At 41.1% G+C, this 17,228-nt stretch overlaps 1 protein-coding gene across 2 annotated transcripts in view; it reads left to right on the top strand.

Moving 5' to 3' along the window:
• The window catches only part of REEP3 (receptor accessory protein 3), a 98,368-nt gene extending 81,501 nt beyond the window's left edge, over positions 1 to 16,867 (top strand). Inside the window, exons 6-8 of one of the 2 annotated variants that reach the window (XM_027840626.1) lie at positions 6,972 to 7,119; positions 14,482 to 14,627; positions 15,445 to 16,867. In XM_027840626.1, the coding sequence (XP_027696427.1) occupies positions 6,972 to 7,119; positions 14,482 to 14,627; positions 15,445 to 15,501 (351 nt within the window). In that variant the 3' untranslated portion in view covers positions 15,502 to 16,867. Of the gene's footprint in view, positions 1 to 6,971; positions 7,120 to 14,481; positions 14,637 to 15,444 lie in introns of both variants that reach the window. The other variant, XM_027840625.1, reaches the window with a different exon arrangement.
• Positions 16,868 to 17,228: the final 361 nt, after the last annotated feature.

The following is a 17,228-nucleotide window of genomic DNA, read 5'->3' as shown; positions in this document are numbered from 1 at the left end:
CTATGGCCTTGAGGCCACTTGTGGCTGTCTAGGTCTTCAAGTGTGGTCTTTTGACTGAGTCCAGGTTTTACAAAATAAATCCTTTTATTAAGGGGATTTGTTCTGTGAAGATCTGATTCAAAGGGCTACACTTGAGGACCTAGAGGGCTGCATATGGAATTGAGGCTGCAGGTTCCCCACCCCTGGAGTAAACCCTTCATAAACTTAGGGAGTTGAATCTGGATAAGGAAATGAATACTCTCTGTACCAAAAAGTCCACCTGACCTCTAGGACTTGGTGGTCTGCTTAGGAAAAATCCTCTGGGGTGGCAACAATTCCAAATGGGCTCCTAGGATCCATCCCTATTTGAATCTGCTATCCTGAAGACAGTACCAATGCCTGAAATTCATAGGGGTGTACCAGAGGTAGTGTTCCTGACAATTCTGATTAATTCTCATGTATCTCACCTATAGCCATGCCATTGTGTATAGCAATTACCTAGCCATACACTGAAATGTTCCAAGTATTGTTTGCAAGGATGGCGAAGTTGAATTCGATTAGTCATTACCCGACAGACTGCCAGTTTTGCTTCATTATATCTATACCAGATTTCTTCAGTTCTCTTTCAGTAAAGATCATCCAAATCATACATTCTGTCTCTTGCTCGCCTCATTTATAATTCAGTCCCATTTAGGTAATATAGCTCTAGCCCTGTAGGGAATAACAGCTAAAAAGCTAGAATGTGCTAGGAATTGCTGCATAGGGGTGTGTCCTCTGGTCTTCTTAATAATTGGCCAGGACTGCTGTTTCCATGGTGATTTCTCATTCAGACTGAAAAACCATTTCCTTCATTTTTTTTTATCCTTTCAGATTAATGTAACATTCACTAAATAAAAAATATGGAGGAGTAATGTATTATTTAAACTAAAACTCATAACCTTATTTATTTTCTGGGAATAGAGGAAGGTGTTTGATTTAATTTAATGTTGATCAAGGATTAGCTGCAGGAACTAGAAACAAAAAATACTGCATCAGAATTGCTGGTACTGAAAGAATCCCTTTCTTCTTTTCATCCCAGAGCCTCACCCCAGCCCCTATCCTATGTATTTCTTTTTATTAATTCTGAAACCTTTGTGCATTAAAAACAAGTTTTTGTGTTTTTGTTTTTGTTTTAGGAAGACAAGTCCTTATCATCTTTGGAGGTGTTTTACTATACAATTATACTATACAATTCCTCAGTTAATAACCTGCTGATTCCCTCTTTATCATACCATCTTTTGATTGGTCCACAAGATGTATAACTGAGGTGCTGACTATTCTTGATGATATGGGTAAGGGAAAAGGAGGATTGACCTTTGAGTGGAAGGCAGCAGGATATATGTAGTGCAGTGAAGTCAAACTCAAATAAAAACAGGACCCTGTAGGCCGAATATTGACTTAGAAAACCACAAATTAACATTATATCATGTTGTATTTTTATTTATTTTTTAAACATTTCCAATTACTTTTTTGGGGGGGGGGGGGGGGTTGCTAGGCAGTGGGGTTAAGTGACTTGCCCAGGGTCACACAGCTAGTTAAGTGTCAAGTGTCTGAGGCCAGATTTGAACTCAGGTCCTCCTGCTTCTTGACTCCAGGGCCAGTGCTCTATTCACTGTGCCTTCTAGCTGCCCCTCCAATTGCATTTTAATCTGGTTGGGGCCGCACTCAGAAGTTTTGCTTGCAGATTTGACCCTTGTGGTGTAGTGGATAGACAGCCTGCTTCTGAGTTAGCCAGACCTGGGTTGTATCCTGTTCTGACACACCCTGGGTATGTGACCTTGGCAAGTCCCTGAACCTCTAAGACTGAAATACAGAAAAGGTGCCAACCCACATTGGTTTAGGGAACTTCCTCAGGAAAGATTCACCATGCCAGTGAAATTAAAGATTCATTACCCAGAGGTGAATAACAAATGCTTGGGAAAGAGAACCTCAGATCTCATTAGCCAAAAAATATTACCAAGAAAATATCCTTAACTACTGAACAGAGTATACCTACTTTCCCATCTATGTGAAATCATTGCAAGAATGATCTGTTCCTGCTTCAAGGGCATCCTTGATGAAGATACCAGAAGGAAGTGAAAGCCTTTCAGAAATTACATTCTGTAGCACATCACATGTTGGCAGTCATACAGTTGACTAAAAAAGTATGGAGAAAGCAAAATCCTGCTGTGGTCATTGTCTGTACATGAAAACTCATTTGGCCTGGCTCCTCTTTCAGTCTTTCCTATCCAGCTGGCTGCCATCTCCTGTGATTCTCCTTACTTGCCATCTCTTACCTGCATCCCTTCTCTTGGTTCACATCAAAATTCCCTAAGTCCAGGGTATCATTTATTAGGTTTGAAGTTGTTTTGCACTGAAAAGTCACTTAATTGTTTTCCCTGAGTCCATTCTTTCCAATCCATCTTCTTCACCATTCCTAACTGATCTTTCTAAAATACATGTTTCACCCTGCCATTCACTTGCCCAAGAAGCTTTACTGGCTTTCCTGTGTCCCTATGAAAAAATACAAACTTCAAGGTTTTTTGTTTAAAGCTCTTCAAAGTCTGTCTCCAACTTATCTTTCCAGAAGGGGTACGTGTTCCCATCCCTTCTTTATGCACTCTAGATGCAAGGCATACTGGTCTGCTGTTCCCCAAATGCACCATACCACCTTTGTCCCCTTTGTTTCTGCAGTCACGGTATAAGAGCATTGCAGGCATTAGTGGTCCTTACAGCTGCCTTTTGGAAGGCCTTCTGCTTCACTCCTGCTTCTTTCAAGGCTCAGATCAAGGGCTACTTCCTTTATCAGGCCTTTTCTGATTCCCCAGCCTCCATCCACTTGGTATTTATTTTGAATAAATCCTTCTCTATGAACGTATTGTCTTCCTCTCAAGGCCACATGTGGCCTTCTAGAAGGTCCTTGGGTTCAGCCTTTTGACTGAATCCACGTTTTACAGAACAAATCCTCTTATTAAGGGAATTTGTTCTGTGAAGTTTGAATTCAGTCAAAGGGCTGCACTTAAGGACCTAGAGGGCCACATGTGGCCTGGAGGTTGCAGGTTGCCCACCCCTGCCCTAGTAGATGCAGGCTTCTCAATAGCAAGGATTGAGGATCATCTCACTTTTGTATTCGTATCTCACGTGTAGAGTGAAGTCACATAGTAGGCGCTTCAATGCTTGCTTCTTGACTGATTATATTTTTTAATTAAAGATTCTCTTCCAATAAGATGTCTTTCATGTTTATATCAACTATGCAAGGTAATTTAAGAAATAGATCTTTTGTTCAACATTTAATTGCAGTCTGTGCATCGGAGGCTAATACTTATTACCAAAAGTGTCTGCCACGGGTATGAAAGACAGCCACCATGGGAGTCCATAATGAAGGAAAATGTTCTTTAATGCCAAGGTACTCCGGATGCTCTTTTTTGCAGATGACATTGTGAGGCTTCCATTATGCCCCAGAACAATGCAGATTCTCTCAGATGAACTCAGTAAACACTCAGAAGTTTGACTTGTTTACTCAGAAAAAAAAGAAGTTTGTTCTACAGACGTTATTACATGTACTTAGATGAATAGCCCATAGAGTGGATCCATTAGCAGCTATATCTTAAACCATAATTGCAGCTGGACAGAAATTGGACAGGGCGAAAAAGGCAGATGGGGCTGCTTTTGGAACACAAGATGGTATTTTTAATGGTCCCTAACTTCTTCCTGAAGCAAAGGCTCATCTTAGCATCAGTATTCTTCCAATAATGTTGTATGTCTGCACGTTATGGAATCCCACAGGCTCTCAAAGATTAAAATTGCAGGTCAACCAGAGGATAGTGAGAAGGTACCTTTGTAAGCATGAGTAAGGGGCCACATATTACCAGCAAAACATCACACAGGAAAAAGCATCAGAGAGATGCATGAGAAAAGGTTTGGTAACTGGTCATGGAGCAAGAACAGGAGATAATTGGTGGTCAGCCCATGTGCTCCTTTGGCATCTTTGCATTCTCAAGAGATCAGAGGATGACCTCCAGCACTTTAAGTCATTCCCCCATTCACTCACTCACCTGTGGAGGAATTATGGGAGGGCATGGATAAGATTCACATTAGATAAAAAGATGAGATTGAACTGCAGGGCACATGACGAAGATTAGGCAAATTCTGTGACGGAAGAAAGGTCAGTTCCCCCTGGGAACTGAGGAAGTGGGGTCTAAATTGCAAAGACAAATATAAATTGAAAAACCAAACCAAATTGGTACTAAGGTATGAGAAATGCTGTGATCTAAAGAGCAGGCAGACTGGTTGCCAGAGGGATTTAAGGCATAAAAAATTTAAAAAAAAATCATTAGGGAGTTAACTGTATAGCTCAGTCTAATTCCCCAAAACTTCTATCTTGTCTGTCTAATTATGGCTGCATCCCTCAGCTGTACCTGAGGCTAGCATGCTGTTATCGTGGGGTAGTGTTGCTGTCTCGTCTATTTCAATTGGGGAATGACTGGGGTAGTTCAGGCTTGTGTTGAATACAAAGGAAAATTAAGCCCAGCAAGACATTTGCAGATGGAAAAACAAAATGACAGTAGAAGGTAATATAACATTTACATGCCATGTACATACGTGTCTACATACAAATACATACACTACATATGTGTGTGTGTGTTTATTTCTGTAGGAGTTAAGAAGGAGGTTAAGATATGTAAAAGTAGTTGTCTGGAAAGGCTTCGTGGGAGAAAGGAAGTAAAGGGTGACTGGAATTTGGAGTCTTGGGATAGGCATCCATGCATTTTCCTCATCAAGTCCACTTTTTCCCCAGCACCTCCAGTGATATTTGAGCTCAGGCTCAAGGGATAAAAAGAGTTTAATAAGGTCTAAGCTTCAGTCCTTCTAATTAATTTGTTTTTAAAAGCCTGCGGGAATGGGGAAACAAGTCATAAAAGTTGACTTGGAAAGGGGTAACCTGAAACTCTTCAAAAGTAAATGGGCATAACCAGAAAAAAAATCCTCAGAAAAACAGGTATAAAGTAAAAGCTGCACATAGGCTCTGTGTTTCCTTTAGTTGCAGCAATGGATGGCAGGCCCAGACAGCTTTTCCTCTCTCAGTTTGATCTTCTATAATATTTCTGGAACTGGAATGCTCATTATTAGCCAACAGGCCAACTTTTAAGCTTCTTGCATTCTAGGCCATCACTTCCTTAACGTAGGAAGGTTTGGCAACTGGTCATATAACAAAAGCAAGGAATCATCAGTGATCAGCTGGCATCCTTGCTGGATGAGCAGTGATCAGAGGATGACCTCTAGCACATCAGGTGGACTACCCGGTGAATGACTTGTGGGACTTGTACATGGGCAAAGTTTACAATGAATAAGAGGTTAGGAATGGGAGATGGGCCACCTGCCAGGGATTAGGCAAACTCCTAAGTGCAAGATTAATTTTTTTAAAAACTCATCTCATCAGAGGGCACTTAGGAAAGCCCTCCTTGAGCATATTGTCCATGTGTTAGTTACTATTCAGGGCAAATTAGCTGGTCTCTGCCCTTAAGTGGCTTAAAACCAGTAGGGTGCAGGTATTCCTGAATTTAGAAGAAATATATTCCCCTGTTACCCACCTTCTACTTTTCATTATTGGCAGCTGGATAGATATCATTTGTGGATATATCTAGAAAGAAGAGCGTAAATGACCGCATGAGAAGAAAGTTATGTGGTCCTGGAGGCTTCAGAGATCTCTGCCCATGCAGGGTGATGACGTAGGCAGGCCCAGGTATGATTGGGGAACCCTGATGTTTCAGGAGACCGAGCCATATACTTGAGCTGTCTGTCAGTCAGCAGCCTACTGTTAGGGCACAAGGTTTCTTTGAAATGTATCCATCCCAGGAGCCTAAGGCAGTTACACATGTATGTTTAATCCCTAACTAGTACCTCATAAGGATGAATCTGTAAAAATAAAAGTCTGAAAATTTCTGGTAATATGTAAAAGCTGGTCTAAGTCAGAATTCTTTTTCTGAAAAATGAAGACATAAATGTGCCCGGGCAGGGGTAGTAGGGGGAGGGATGGGAGTTGAAGGAGCTCCTTGTCCTCCATTTCACCCTGTTTTATTAGCACAGTTCCTCTTTATGGCCCAGAAAATATGGCAGCCAGACAAAGCTAGAGTATATGGTTCCCATGGTAATGACTCCTAGTTCCTGATGCCATATACCACCTGGTGTTCCAGCCTGAACAGCTGCAACGGATCTTATTAAACAGCAAGAAAAGTAATACACATGTGCGGGAACAGAGCGCTTATACTCACCTGAGCCTGTGGGTCTGTTATGCAGTTTGAGTTGCTATGTTGCTAGGTGTTTCAAGACAAAATGTGGTACATACAACAAATTTCTTGTTGATTATTAATGCAAAAATATTTAGAAATATTTTAAAGTCAGCAATTACAAGGAATGAGTCATGCACTTATTTTCTGAATTTTGAAAAGGTCTTCGTTTGGAGATGATTTCTGTGAAGAGGCCTTTATAGCATGGGTACAAATGGCAATGTGCCCTGAAAAGGTCACAAATGCCATCTTTTTCAGAGAGTGCTTAGATAAAATGTCTTAATGCCAAAGTGGACAGTACTAGATGTGCCTGGTTGCTTAACAAAATTGGTTATTTTAGTTCCCTCTCATTTTGCCTTACATCCTCAAATTGTTTTCCCTTCAGCCCATATCCATGATGAGTGACTGCTCAGAGATCTCTGGTCTAGCAGCCAGTCAGAGTCTTTGTTTATATTTTTAAAGACAAATACTTTTTACAGGATGCAAACTCATTAAGCACAAGAAAAATGCTGCTTTTAAGAGGAAAAGCAAAACTATGAATGCTTCTTTGTTGCATGCCATTAAGATTGTGCCTTAAAGCATTTTAAAGGTTTTTTCCCCCTATTCTAAAATTAAATGTTGAGCATGTTCAATACTGTAAACAAATACCCCCTTTTGTGAGTCCTGCCATGGTTTTTTACCCTGCAGAGCCAAGGAGCGATCACTGAACGTTTGAGAAGTTTCAGCATGCACGATTTAACAGCCATTCAAGGAGATGAACCTGTGGGACAGAGGCCCTATCAGCCTGCCCCTGAAACTAAAAAGAAAACCAAAACCACTGCCAGTGAGTCTACAGGTATGTGTTTGGCCAGTTAGTGGCCCCTGCCATCATTGGAGAAGGTAGGTTCTCATTCAAGCCTGTCAGTGACATCAGGGTTAAGGGCAGAAGCCTGAAGTATGCAGTGTCTTCAGCCAGATTTCTTTGTATCAATGTGTCTTGTATTCTTAACATTTGTCTGGGGCTCTTAAAATTCCAAGTTTTAACTTTTCCTTGTTCGTCTTTCTGTACCTTTTCCCCAAGTAAGATTTGTTGGCTGGTTTGACTTGGAGAGGAGATAAAGCAAAGTCTCTCTCAGGGTCTGAATCACCTGTGCCTCTGGCAGCAGCCTCTCCTCCTGTCACCACATTGCAGGCTGGCTTCAGTGACAGCATGGGCCAGTAGGCATCCCCTAAGGGACTCCTCCTGCCCTTTCCCTCCCGATTCTAGGAGACACAGATGGGCTGCCAACTTAGAGAGAGATTTGCGTTTGGAACAGCTTGGGAATGGTATCTCCAATCACACTGTTTATTCTCCTGTTTTTTACAACATTTAAGGAATTTTCTGCTTGGGCAACCTTTGTACGTTGCTAGTTACACATAATGACAAATTAGTTCATTTAATAATGTGTGAATTTTGGGGTAAGGTAGTGGAGAAGATAAATCTGATTAAACATGGGATCACTGTATGAAATGCTCATTAGGTCTAATTGTTATGAATAGCCCCAGAGCTGAGACACAAAATAGTAACAATAAAAGTAAGCATCCAAGTCACCCAAGTTCTCGGTGCTCCAGGCAATGCTCTGAGATGTTCAGATGCTGAACATTTGCTGCTCTGCACCTGTTGGCAGAGGGAGTTCTTCATGGGGAGCCCCCTTCACAATGGCGATACAAGGCCAGAACCACATGTGCATGTGTGCGTACACACAGACATACATACCCATGAAGATAGTTCCTAGAACTGAGAAAATGCTTCTGAAATTAAGTCACTTGCAATAAGTAGTACTCAATTCCGTGGGGATCATTTGTAACCAAACCTTTATTTGTCATGTAGTGATATTTTAGATCCACAGCCTCTCGGAGTTGGGAGGGACTTCAAAAGCCAGGGACTAGTCCCATCTGTACCTGAGCTAAGATTCCTCCTGCAACATTCCCCTTACGCTGAGGAACCCACTCCTTCCTGAGGCAGTCACTCCACATCTGGAGAACTGTAATTGTTCGGATTGCATCAAGCCTCAGTCTGCCTCTCTGACATCATGCACCCTCTGAGGCTAAGCAGAAAGCAGCTAACCCCTCCTCTACTTTATAGTCCTTAAAGATCACTTTCCTCCCCAGATGATCCAGACAGAATGTGTCCGGCTTCTTCCGCCTATTCTCCTATGATATGGCCTTCCCCATCTTGACTGTCCTCTCTGGACAGCCTCCACCTTATCTGTTTCTTTCTTAAAATGGGCCCACAACTGAACAGATCCTGTCTCACCAATGCCGTGTAAAGTGTCCCAGAGTCTCTGGATTTTCTGCCACTCTCAGTGCACCCCAAGATCCCATTAGTCTTTTGGCTGCCATACATCACTGTCAACTCATTGAGGCTGCAGTTCATTAAGCCCCACAGATTTCATTCAGCCAAACTGCTTTCTAACCAGGCTTCCTCCATCTGGGACTTGTGAAATGTTTTTTGAACCCACAAGTAGAATTTTACATTTACCCCTATTTTGTCTTTTTCACTTCAGCCTAGGATACCAGTACTGTTTAACATATAAATGTTTAACATAAAAATAAACATATAAATAAAAGAACAGAAAGTTCTTCATATCTTAGGATACTGTCTGTCAGCTAGCATTATTAAGTACTCTGTATGTGCCAGGCACTGTGTCAGTCACTGGGTTTACAAAGAAAGGCAGAAGAAAGTCCCACCTCTCAAGCAGCTCACGGTCTATAAACAGCTATGTACAGACAAACTTACCCGTGGGATAAAGTGGAGAAAATCAACAGAGGAAAGACACTTGCATTAAGGGGCACCAAGAAAGGGTTCTTGAGGAAGGTGGGATTTTAGCTGGGATTTGAAGGAAGCGAGGAGGCAGTGACAGTGAGGGAGAAAACGTTCCGGATCTGGGGAACAGCCAGTGAAAGTGTCTAGAACGGGCAGATGGAGCATCTTGGGAAAGGAGCCTCGAGAGGCCAGTGTCACCGACTCTCAAGTTGAGTGGATGAGAGTAAGGTATAAGAAGACTCGAAGCGTAGGGAGGGGCCATAAAAGCCAAGCAGAGGGTTTTCTGTTTGATCCTAGAGGTGATTACTCCTGACCAAGAGCCCCCAGCAATGACAAGATAGAGGGGGTGGTGGGGCATGACGTAGTGTCCATCTCTAGGGCTGGCTTTTCTGGCCCTTTGGGTCCTGGAATCCTCTGAATCCTCCCAGATCTGCTCTTCCCAGATCTCATGTGCACGTGACGCTGTTCGACTTTCTTCTCCGTCACAAACGCAAGAAAGGACAGAGATTAGCCTCTGTGCTCTGGTCAGAATTACCCAGCCGACACTCCTCATCTCTGACACGGCGTGCTTCTCCAGTGGCCTTTCCATCCCTTTCTGTCCAGGCGGCCTGTAATGTTCTCCAGTAGCACAACTGCTCCTCCTGCCTCTGTCAGTCTTTTTTCTTTCTAGGCAAGGTGGAGTTCATTCTTTTAAGAGAACAAGCCTGGGGCGGAGCCAAGATGGCGGAGGGAAAGCAGTGACTTACTAGAGCTCTCCCCCAAACCCCTCCAAATACCTACAAAAAATGGCTCTAAACAAATTCTAAAGCAGCAGAACCCACAAAAAAACAGAGTAAAACAAATTTCCAGGCCAAGATAACCTGGATGGCTGATCTGAAAGGTATATCGCGCCGGGCTGGGAGAGGAGCACAGTTTGGTATGGGCGCGCAGGCCGCAGCGACCCTGGAGCAGGCCTCAGAGGACTGAATCGCGGGCAGCTGTGGCAGTTTCCAGACTTCTCAACTCACAAACGCCAAAGACAACTTAGAAGGACAGTGGGAAAAGTCTGTGACTGTGGTGAGAGAAGAAGCTAGGTCTCAGCCACCTCCCGGGGCAGCGGCTGGTTTCTGAGCTTCCGACCCACAGACTGAGGGGGAATTGAGTGGCTGATCGGGGGGGATTGCAAGGATCTCTTTGCCGGGCTGAGGCAAGAATCTCTTGCTTTACCTGTGCTTGGATCTGGGTCACAGTTCTGAGGGGTGGTCCTGGGGCGAGAAGGAGCGCTGGCGTTGTGGAGCTTGTTGTGGCGGTGGAGAGAAAACACCTTGCCCCTTATCATACCACCTTGGAAGAACTGACACTTTTCAGGTCCCTGGAAGTATCTCTGAAAACAGCTGTACAAACCCCTGAAGCTTGGGACAGTACATTCTCCACATTGGAAACAGACTTTTACCTTAACAAAGAGTTTAAAACTCAAGTAATTGGTTGGGGTCATGAGCAAGCAGGGCAAAAAGAGTCAGACTATATTATCTTACTTTGGTGACAAAGAAGATCAAAACATACAACCAGAAGAAGAAAACAAAGTCAAAGCTCCTACATCCAAAACTTCCAAGAAAAATATTAATCAGTCCCAGGCCTTGGAAGTTCTCAAAAGAGATTTTGAGAAGCAAGTAAGAGAAGTAGAGGAAAAACTGGGAAGAGAAATGAGAGTGATGCAAGAAAATCATGAAAAGCAAGTTAACAGCTTGCTAAAGGAGACCCAAAAAAAATACTGAAGAAAATAACACCTTAAAAAATAGCCTAACCCAAATGGCAAAAGAGGTCCAAAAAGCCTATGAAGAAAAGAATGCCCTAAAGAGCAAAATTGGACAAATGGAAAAGGAAGTCCAAAAGATTACTGAAGAAAATACTTCCTTAAAAATTAGAATAGAGCAATTGGAAGCTAGTGACTTTATGAAAAATCAAGACACTGTAAAACAAATCCAAAAGAATGAAAAATTAGAAAACAATGTGAAATATCTCATTGGAAAAACAACTGACTTGGAAAATAGATCCAGGAGAGAGAATTGAAAAATTATTGGACTGTCTGAAAGCCACGATCAAAAAAAGAGCTTAGACATCATCTTTCAAGAAATGATCAAGGAAAACTGCCCTGATATTTTAGAACCAGAGGGCAAAATAGAAATTGAAAGGATCCACCAATCTCCTCCTGAAAAAGATCCCCAAAGGAAAACTCCTAGGAATATTGTAGCCAAATTCCAGAGTTCCCAGGTCAAGGAGAAAATATTGCAAGCAGCCAGAAAAAACAATTCAAGTATTGTGGAAACACAATCAGGATAACACAAGATTTAGCTGCTTCTACATTAAAGGACTGCAGGGCATGGAACATAATATTCCGGAGGGCAAAGGAGATAGGATTACAACCAAGAATCACCTACCCAGCAAAACTGAGTATAATTCTTCAGGGGGAAAAATGGTCGTTCAGTGAAATAGAGGACTTTCAAGCATTCTTGATGGAAAGACCAGAGCTGAATAGAAAATTTAACTTTCCAATACAAGACTCAAGTGGAAAATGAAGAGTTAAACAGGAAAGAGAAATCACAAGAGACTTATTAAGGTTGAACTGTTTACATTCCTGCATGGAAAGATGATATTTCTAACTCATGAGACCTTTGTCAGTATTAGGGTAGTTGGAGGGAAAAAATTGTATGTATGTATATATATATGGATAGATAGATAGATAGATAGATAGATAGAGGGCACAGGGTGAGTTGAAGATGAAGGGGTCATATCTGGAAAATACAATTAAGGGGTGAGAGAGGATTATACTAGGAGAAGGAGAAAGGGAGAGGTAGAATGGGGTAAATTATCTCACAAAAAAAAAAAAAACCAGAAAAGAAAAGGCTCTTACAGTGGAGGGAAACCGGGGGAAGGTGAGAGGGAATGAGTGAATCTTATTCTCATAGGATTTGACTTAAGGAGGGAATAACATACACGCTCAATTGGATGTGGAAATTTGTCTTACCCTGCAGGAAAATAGAGGGGGAAAGGGACAAGAGAGTAGGGGAATGATAGAGAGGAGGGCAGATTGGGAAAGGGAGTAATCAGAAGCAAATACTTCTGAGGAGGGACAGGGTCAAAAGAAAGAATAGAATAAATGGGGGGGCGGGATAGGATTAAGGGAAATACAGTTAGTTTTTCACAGCATGTCTACTATGGAAGTGTTTTGCATAACTGCACATGTATAGCCTATATTGAGTTGCTTGCCTTTTCAATGAGGGTGGGTGGGGAGGGAGGAAGGGAGAAAATTTGGAACCCAAAGTTTTAAAAAATACATGTTTAAAAAAAATATTTTCACATGCAACTGGGAAATAAATACAGGAAATGGGGTACAGAAATCTATCCTGCCCTACAGGAAAATAGAAGGGGAAGGGGATAAGAGAAGGGGGGAGAGATACAAGGGAGGGGTATTCAGAATGCATGTCATCTTGGGGTGGGGGAGGGGCGAGATGGGGTGAAAATTTGGAACTCAAAATCTTGTGGAAGTAAATGTTGAACACTAAAGATAAGTAAAAGAAAATTTAAAAAGAAAAAGAAAAAGAAAACAAGTCATACAACAGCCTGAGGATAAAGCAGTCGTGATAGAAAGGAGATTCAGATTTCAAATCTGGTCAGAGGATGTTTTACAAGTTGTTGTAATTGGTTCTCTCTCTTGCTTCCTTGGAGAGGGAAAAAAAACATGTGTGATCCAAACCATCTAACAAAGAAAGTCACCAAATCCTGAAAAAAATGTTCCTCTCCTATGAATTTTTCTTCAAGTTCTTCTAAGGCAGGAAGAAGAGAAAATGAAGCATTTTTGCTTTTCTCTCCTAAGCTATTTCCCCAAAGCTCAGACCAATAAGAGAATATTTCTTTCATTCTTCTCTTCTGAGCTTTCCTTTCCTGATCCAGCCACCTGGCCCTGAACTTTGGGCTTCCCATTCTTTTAGTCAGCCCTTCTTTTACCCTTTTGCTCTCTAGTCCGTAGTCATTCTCTCTTCTTAGCCTGCTTTTGGCCTCTGGAAAAGGAAGGTGCTTCTCTCCTGGAGCTCTTGGCCCATTCTTTCTGGTCTTGGCTGAAACCACTGGACACAAGGAGACATCCCTGAGCTGCACAGCCAGTGTACGGGGAGAGGCCTGGCCACTCTCTTTCTTGCTCTTAGGCTCTTTCAAAGGCAGTTTTTGCAGTACTCTGGATGAACTATCCTAAATTCTCTGTACCCTTCTTTCTTTTTCAGTTGAAAACATGATTTTCTAAAAGGTCCTGCTTAGGACCTTTGGGAAAAGTCAACTGAAGAAGGTTTATCTCAGTAGGGTTTCTTCTGTTTCTTTAACATGTTACTGCCTTAAAAACTGAGCCTGTCAGCAAGGCAGTATTCAAGGTGGGGAAGCACATAATGGGGGGCCTGGTTCCTTCAAATTAGCATCAGGTAGTTTGTTCTGTGGTACTAAAGAGTTTTAAGGGGCTATAACAAGTAGGGTAATAGATAACACAGTGGTACCAGGGTTATTTGGCATGGGTGACAGCTGGTTGATTTCCTCAGATCAATTTCCTTCCTGACTTAATCAAATCTATTGTCTGAAGACAATTTCTCTCTTCTAGACCCAAAAGAATATAATTGATTTTCGTTCTGCTCTTTTTAACTCACAATTTTTAAAAGGTTTTATGAGATAAAACTGGAACTTTCCCAATTGTGTTTTCCTATCTCTTTTACTTTTAAATCAGATCTGTGGATTATGATTTCACCAGTGTAGGGAGTTCCCAGTAAGGAAACCCCCTCTACCAATGCCTATTGGCACCTGCTCAGCAGTTGAGAGCATTATCACTTATGGCCCTGAGGGGTCCATTGCCTTGCTGAAGGTCCCACCGCTAGTGGGTATCAGACGTGTGACTTGAACTCAGATCACCCTGATGGGAATCTCAGGCCTATCATCTATTTGGTACATCTAGCTATATCAGAAAATGCCTTAGTTTATTGCTTTTTCAAACTTTATGTTTGGTATAAATTTGGTATAAATAAACAAACCATTTATTGAGCACTCATTTTGGGTAAAACCATCCTTTAGATGCTGTTGGGGAAAACAGAAGACTTCTTGGACCCTTCCCTCAAGAAGCACATAATCTATGGAGAGATAAAACATGAACAAAGCAATTCCAACGTAGCATGTACAAGTGATCCATTCTAAGCTCTAAATAACTGCTGCAGGAAATTACAGGCAAGGGGTACCTGAGGCCAGGCATTGGCCAAGCCAGACTTTCTAGATGAGCTTGATACAGTGAACAATTATCACTGGAGAGGAGTAAGGGAATTATGCTGTGAGAGTGAGGGAGCAGGAGGAGGAGATGGCAGCAGCCCCTTCTCAAGACTTAACTGTCTTTGTCAACATGTTCAGGTTACAGAATTCCCTCAAAAGACGGAGATGAGAAAACAGACGAAGATGGCGATGGGCCGTGTTCAGACGATGAAATGGTAACACACAGAGGCCTTCGAAGATCCCAAAGCATGAAGTCTGTGAAGACTGTCAAAAGTCGCAAAGAGGCCAGTCAAGTACAGTATTTGTTGTCCTTGATTAGGATTATGTGACTTCTTTGCAGTGTTATCTTAGAGGACTCTTGCCCACAAAGAAAGGCCAATGAAAATTTGATGTAGTCAATAGGAAGGCAGATTTTATGGAAATTGGAATTTTGAAGGGTTCAAGAAGTTCAGAATTGAGCATATTTCTCACTGTGCAGTAAGATGCTAGACGGAGAATGGAATGTTCCAGTTAATCAGATATTCTAGTGAGCAGAATCACCATATCTTGCCAGAGGGGACCCTGCACAAAAAACAAGAAGGCAGCTGCCAGAAAGCAAAGATGACTGACTTTGTAGCAGCCGGCCTTCAAAGATGAGATGTGTTAACATACACTGCACACTTCCACCATTCTCAAGAATTAGTGACATCACAGGGCAATGTGGAATCATTTGGTACATCAGGGTCATCATTCCAAAAGGCAAAGAAAAATGCAGAAGCATGTTCATTGGCTGGAGGACTAGGGACCAGAATTTTCTATGACAACCCCACTATCCCTGGGGTTATACTTGTCATTGTTCCACCATAATTCAAATTACATTTTTAAGGAGTTTGTACTGGGTTTTATATGTGTGCATATCTGTGGGCTCATTGAGGCATAAAAAAAAAAATCTGATGAAATAGTGGAGCTAATAGAAATGAATAACGTACGATGTGCATGACTTAATATTATACTGATTTAAAGTTAAATGCTTAGCAATAGAAGTTGGGGTTTCAAGCAGCCATATTTAATAAACTATAACCAGTGACTATTTATAATAAGATCTTGTGCTTCTCTCCTCAGGTACGGTACGGCTCATTAAAATATAAAGTGAAGAAAAGACCACAGGTGTATTTTTAGTGGACCAAATATCTCAGAGTGAACTGCTGTAATGCAGTAACTTGACTTCAATACATCCTGTATTTGTCCATTTAAAATAATTCCTCGAGGAACAGCGATGATAGGATGGATAGAGATAGCTTTTATCTGTTAAGTACGTGGATAGGTTTTATTTCTCTAATTATTACTTAATAATCTTGACTATTAAAAGCTATTTATATAAACTGTAGTTCTTTCAACTCTGAAGATAAATTACAAATGATAGAAAATGTTACCCCTTTTTAAGTTGGTTAACACTAATTGAGTCTTTGCTGTACAAGGCAAAAGCACACACACAAAAAATTTCTTTAGTATACTTGAAAAGAACATTTTTCTGGTTCAGGAAACTTTACAAAGCCTTTATGGTTATTGTAATTTGCTTACCTCCATTTGTGCTATGTAAATTATATAATGAGTCATGAAAGAGACCAATTTATTCTAAATTTGTGCATTGGTACAGTGAGCACAGAAGGAGAGAAAATAAGTTACATTTTGTATATCCTTGGAAATTTTACTTGTGTAAGATTTTCAGGTCTCCTAATCCTCACCAAGTTTTAAAACTGATTTGAAAACCAGGTATCTACACCCAGCACTTTTATACCTATACAGCTTTGCACACTTAAAATTGTTTACTTTTTTACAGCTGTACATTTTTTTCTTTTATTGAAACTATTTTCACCGTTCTTTGTCTCATTTTGCCATGTCATATGTATGCTTTGTTCTCTTTAATTTTTCTTCCTGTGGGTTTAATTCTTTAAATGTATTTTGATTTTGGAAACATGAAACATAACTGACCTTTTCATTAAATATCCATTTTAGGTTTTTAAAATTACTTTACCTTCTCACGAATGAGAAGCAATGTGTGACTGATACCTACTTTTACATTTGCAGTTCTGTTTTGCAGTTAAATATAGTATGTTCCTATTAATAATACCAATTAAGCTTTTTAGTTTTAAAGACAATACTAGCTTAAATATAGTAATGGTAAGCAGTCCAACACTGCACCCCAATTTTGTGAACTGTCTCAAAGCTTGAAGCATAAATTATTGGTTTTATGTGAATCTCAGTGATCGATTTCTGAGTCTGGCATCGGCTGGCTCCATTTCATTGAATCACTTCTCTCCTGGCTAAGATGTCTCCCCTGAGGATGAGGACATCCCAGTGGGAAATATAAGGATTGTTATCTTTTTTCATCTGAAAAACCATTTCTCTACGAGGAAAATGTATCCTAATGAGTCTTCTTTTAGCAAAAGGTTTGGGGGTTTAAATTATTGAGGCTTGAATAATGGACTCTTACTATTATGTACCTGGATTGCTTTCTTCACATTGAAAATCAAAGTCTTTTGAATGTGATGCTGTGTAATTTTTTTTAAAGCCAAAATCTTTTGACTGTGAAACAATATGTGTTTTTTGGAAATTGGATTTTTACCTCAAAGAATTGGTGACCCATTTGGTAATCAGGAAATTGAAATTTTAGAATATCTCACACATGAATTGCAGATGGGATTATATTTGTTCAGAAGTTATATTCTGATATCCTACTAGTTCTCCCCGACTCTTGCAACGCTCTCCCCTCTCCCCCCCAAAAAAGACTGTGACAGTGAAAGCCATTGGTCCTTTTGTCCTCTGCACTTCTTCTGGAATAGAGGTGTTTCACTGGTGGGAAGAGGAAGGTTTGCTTGGAAATCGCATCTTTATTGACACATGGT

This window comes from Vombatus ursinus, unplaced genomic scaffold, assembly GCF_900497805.2.
Source record: "Vombatus ursinus unplaced genomic scaffold, bare-nosed wombat genome assembly UNPS02014847.1, whole genome shotgun sequence".
Lineage (NCBI taxonomy): Eukaryota > Metazoa > Chordata > Mammalia > Diprotodontia > Vombatidae > Vombatus > Vombatus ursinus.
The sequence above is the reverse complement of the archived record's forward strand: the minus strand, read 5'-3'. Positions and strand labels throughout refer to the sequence as shown.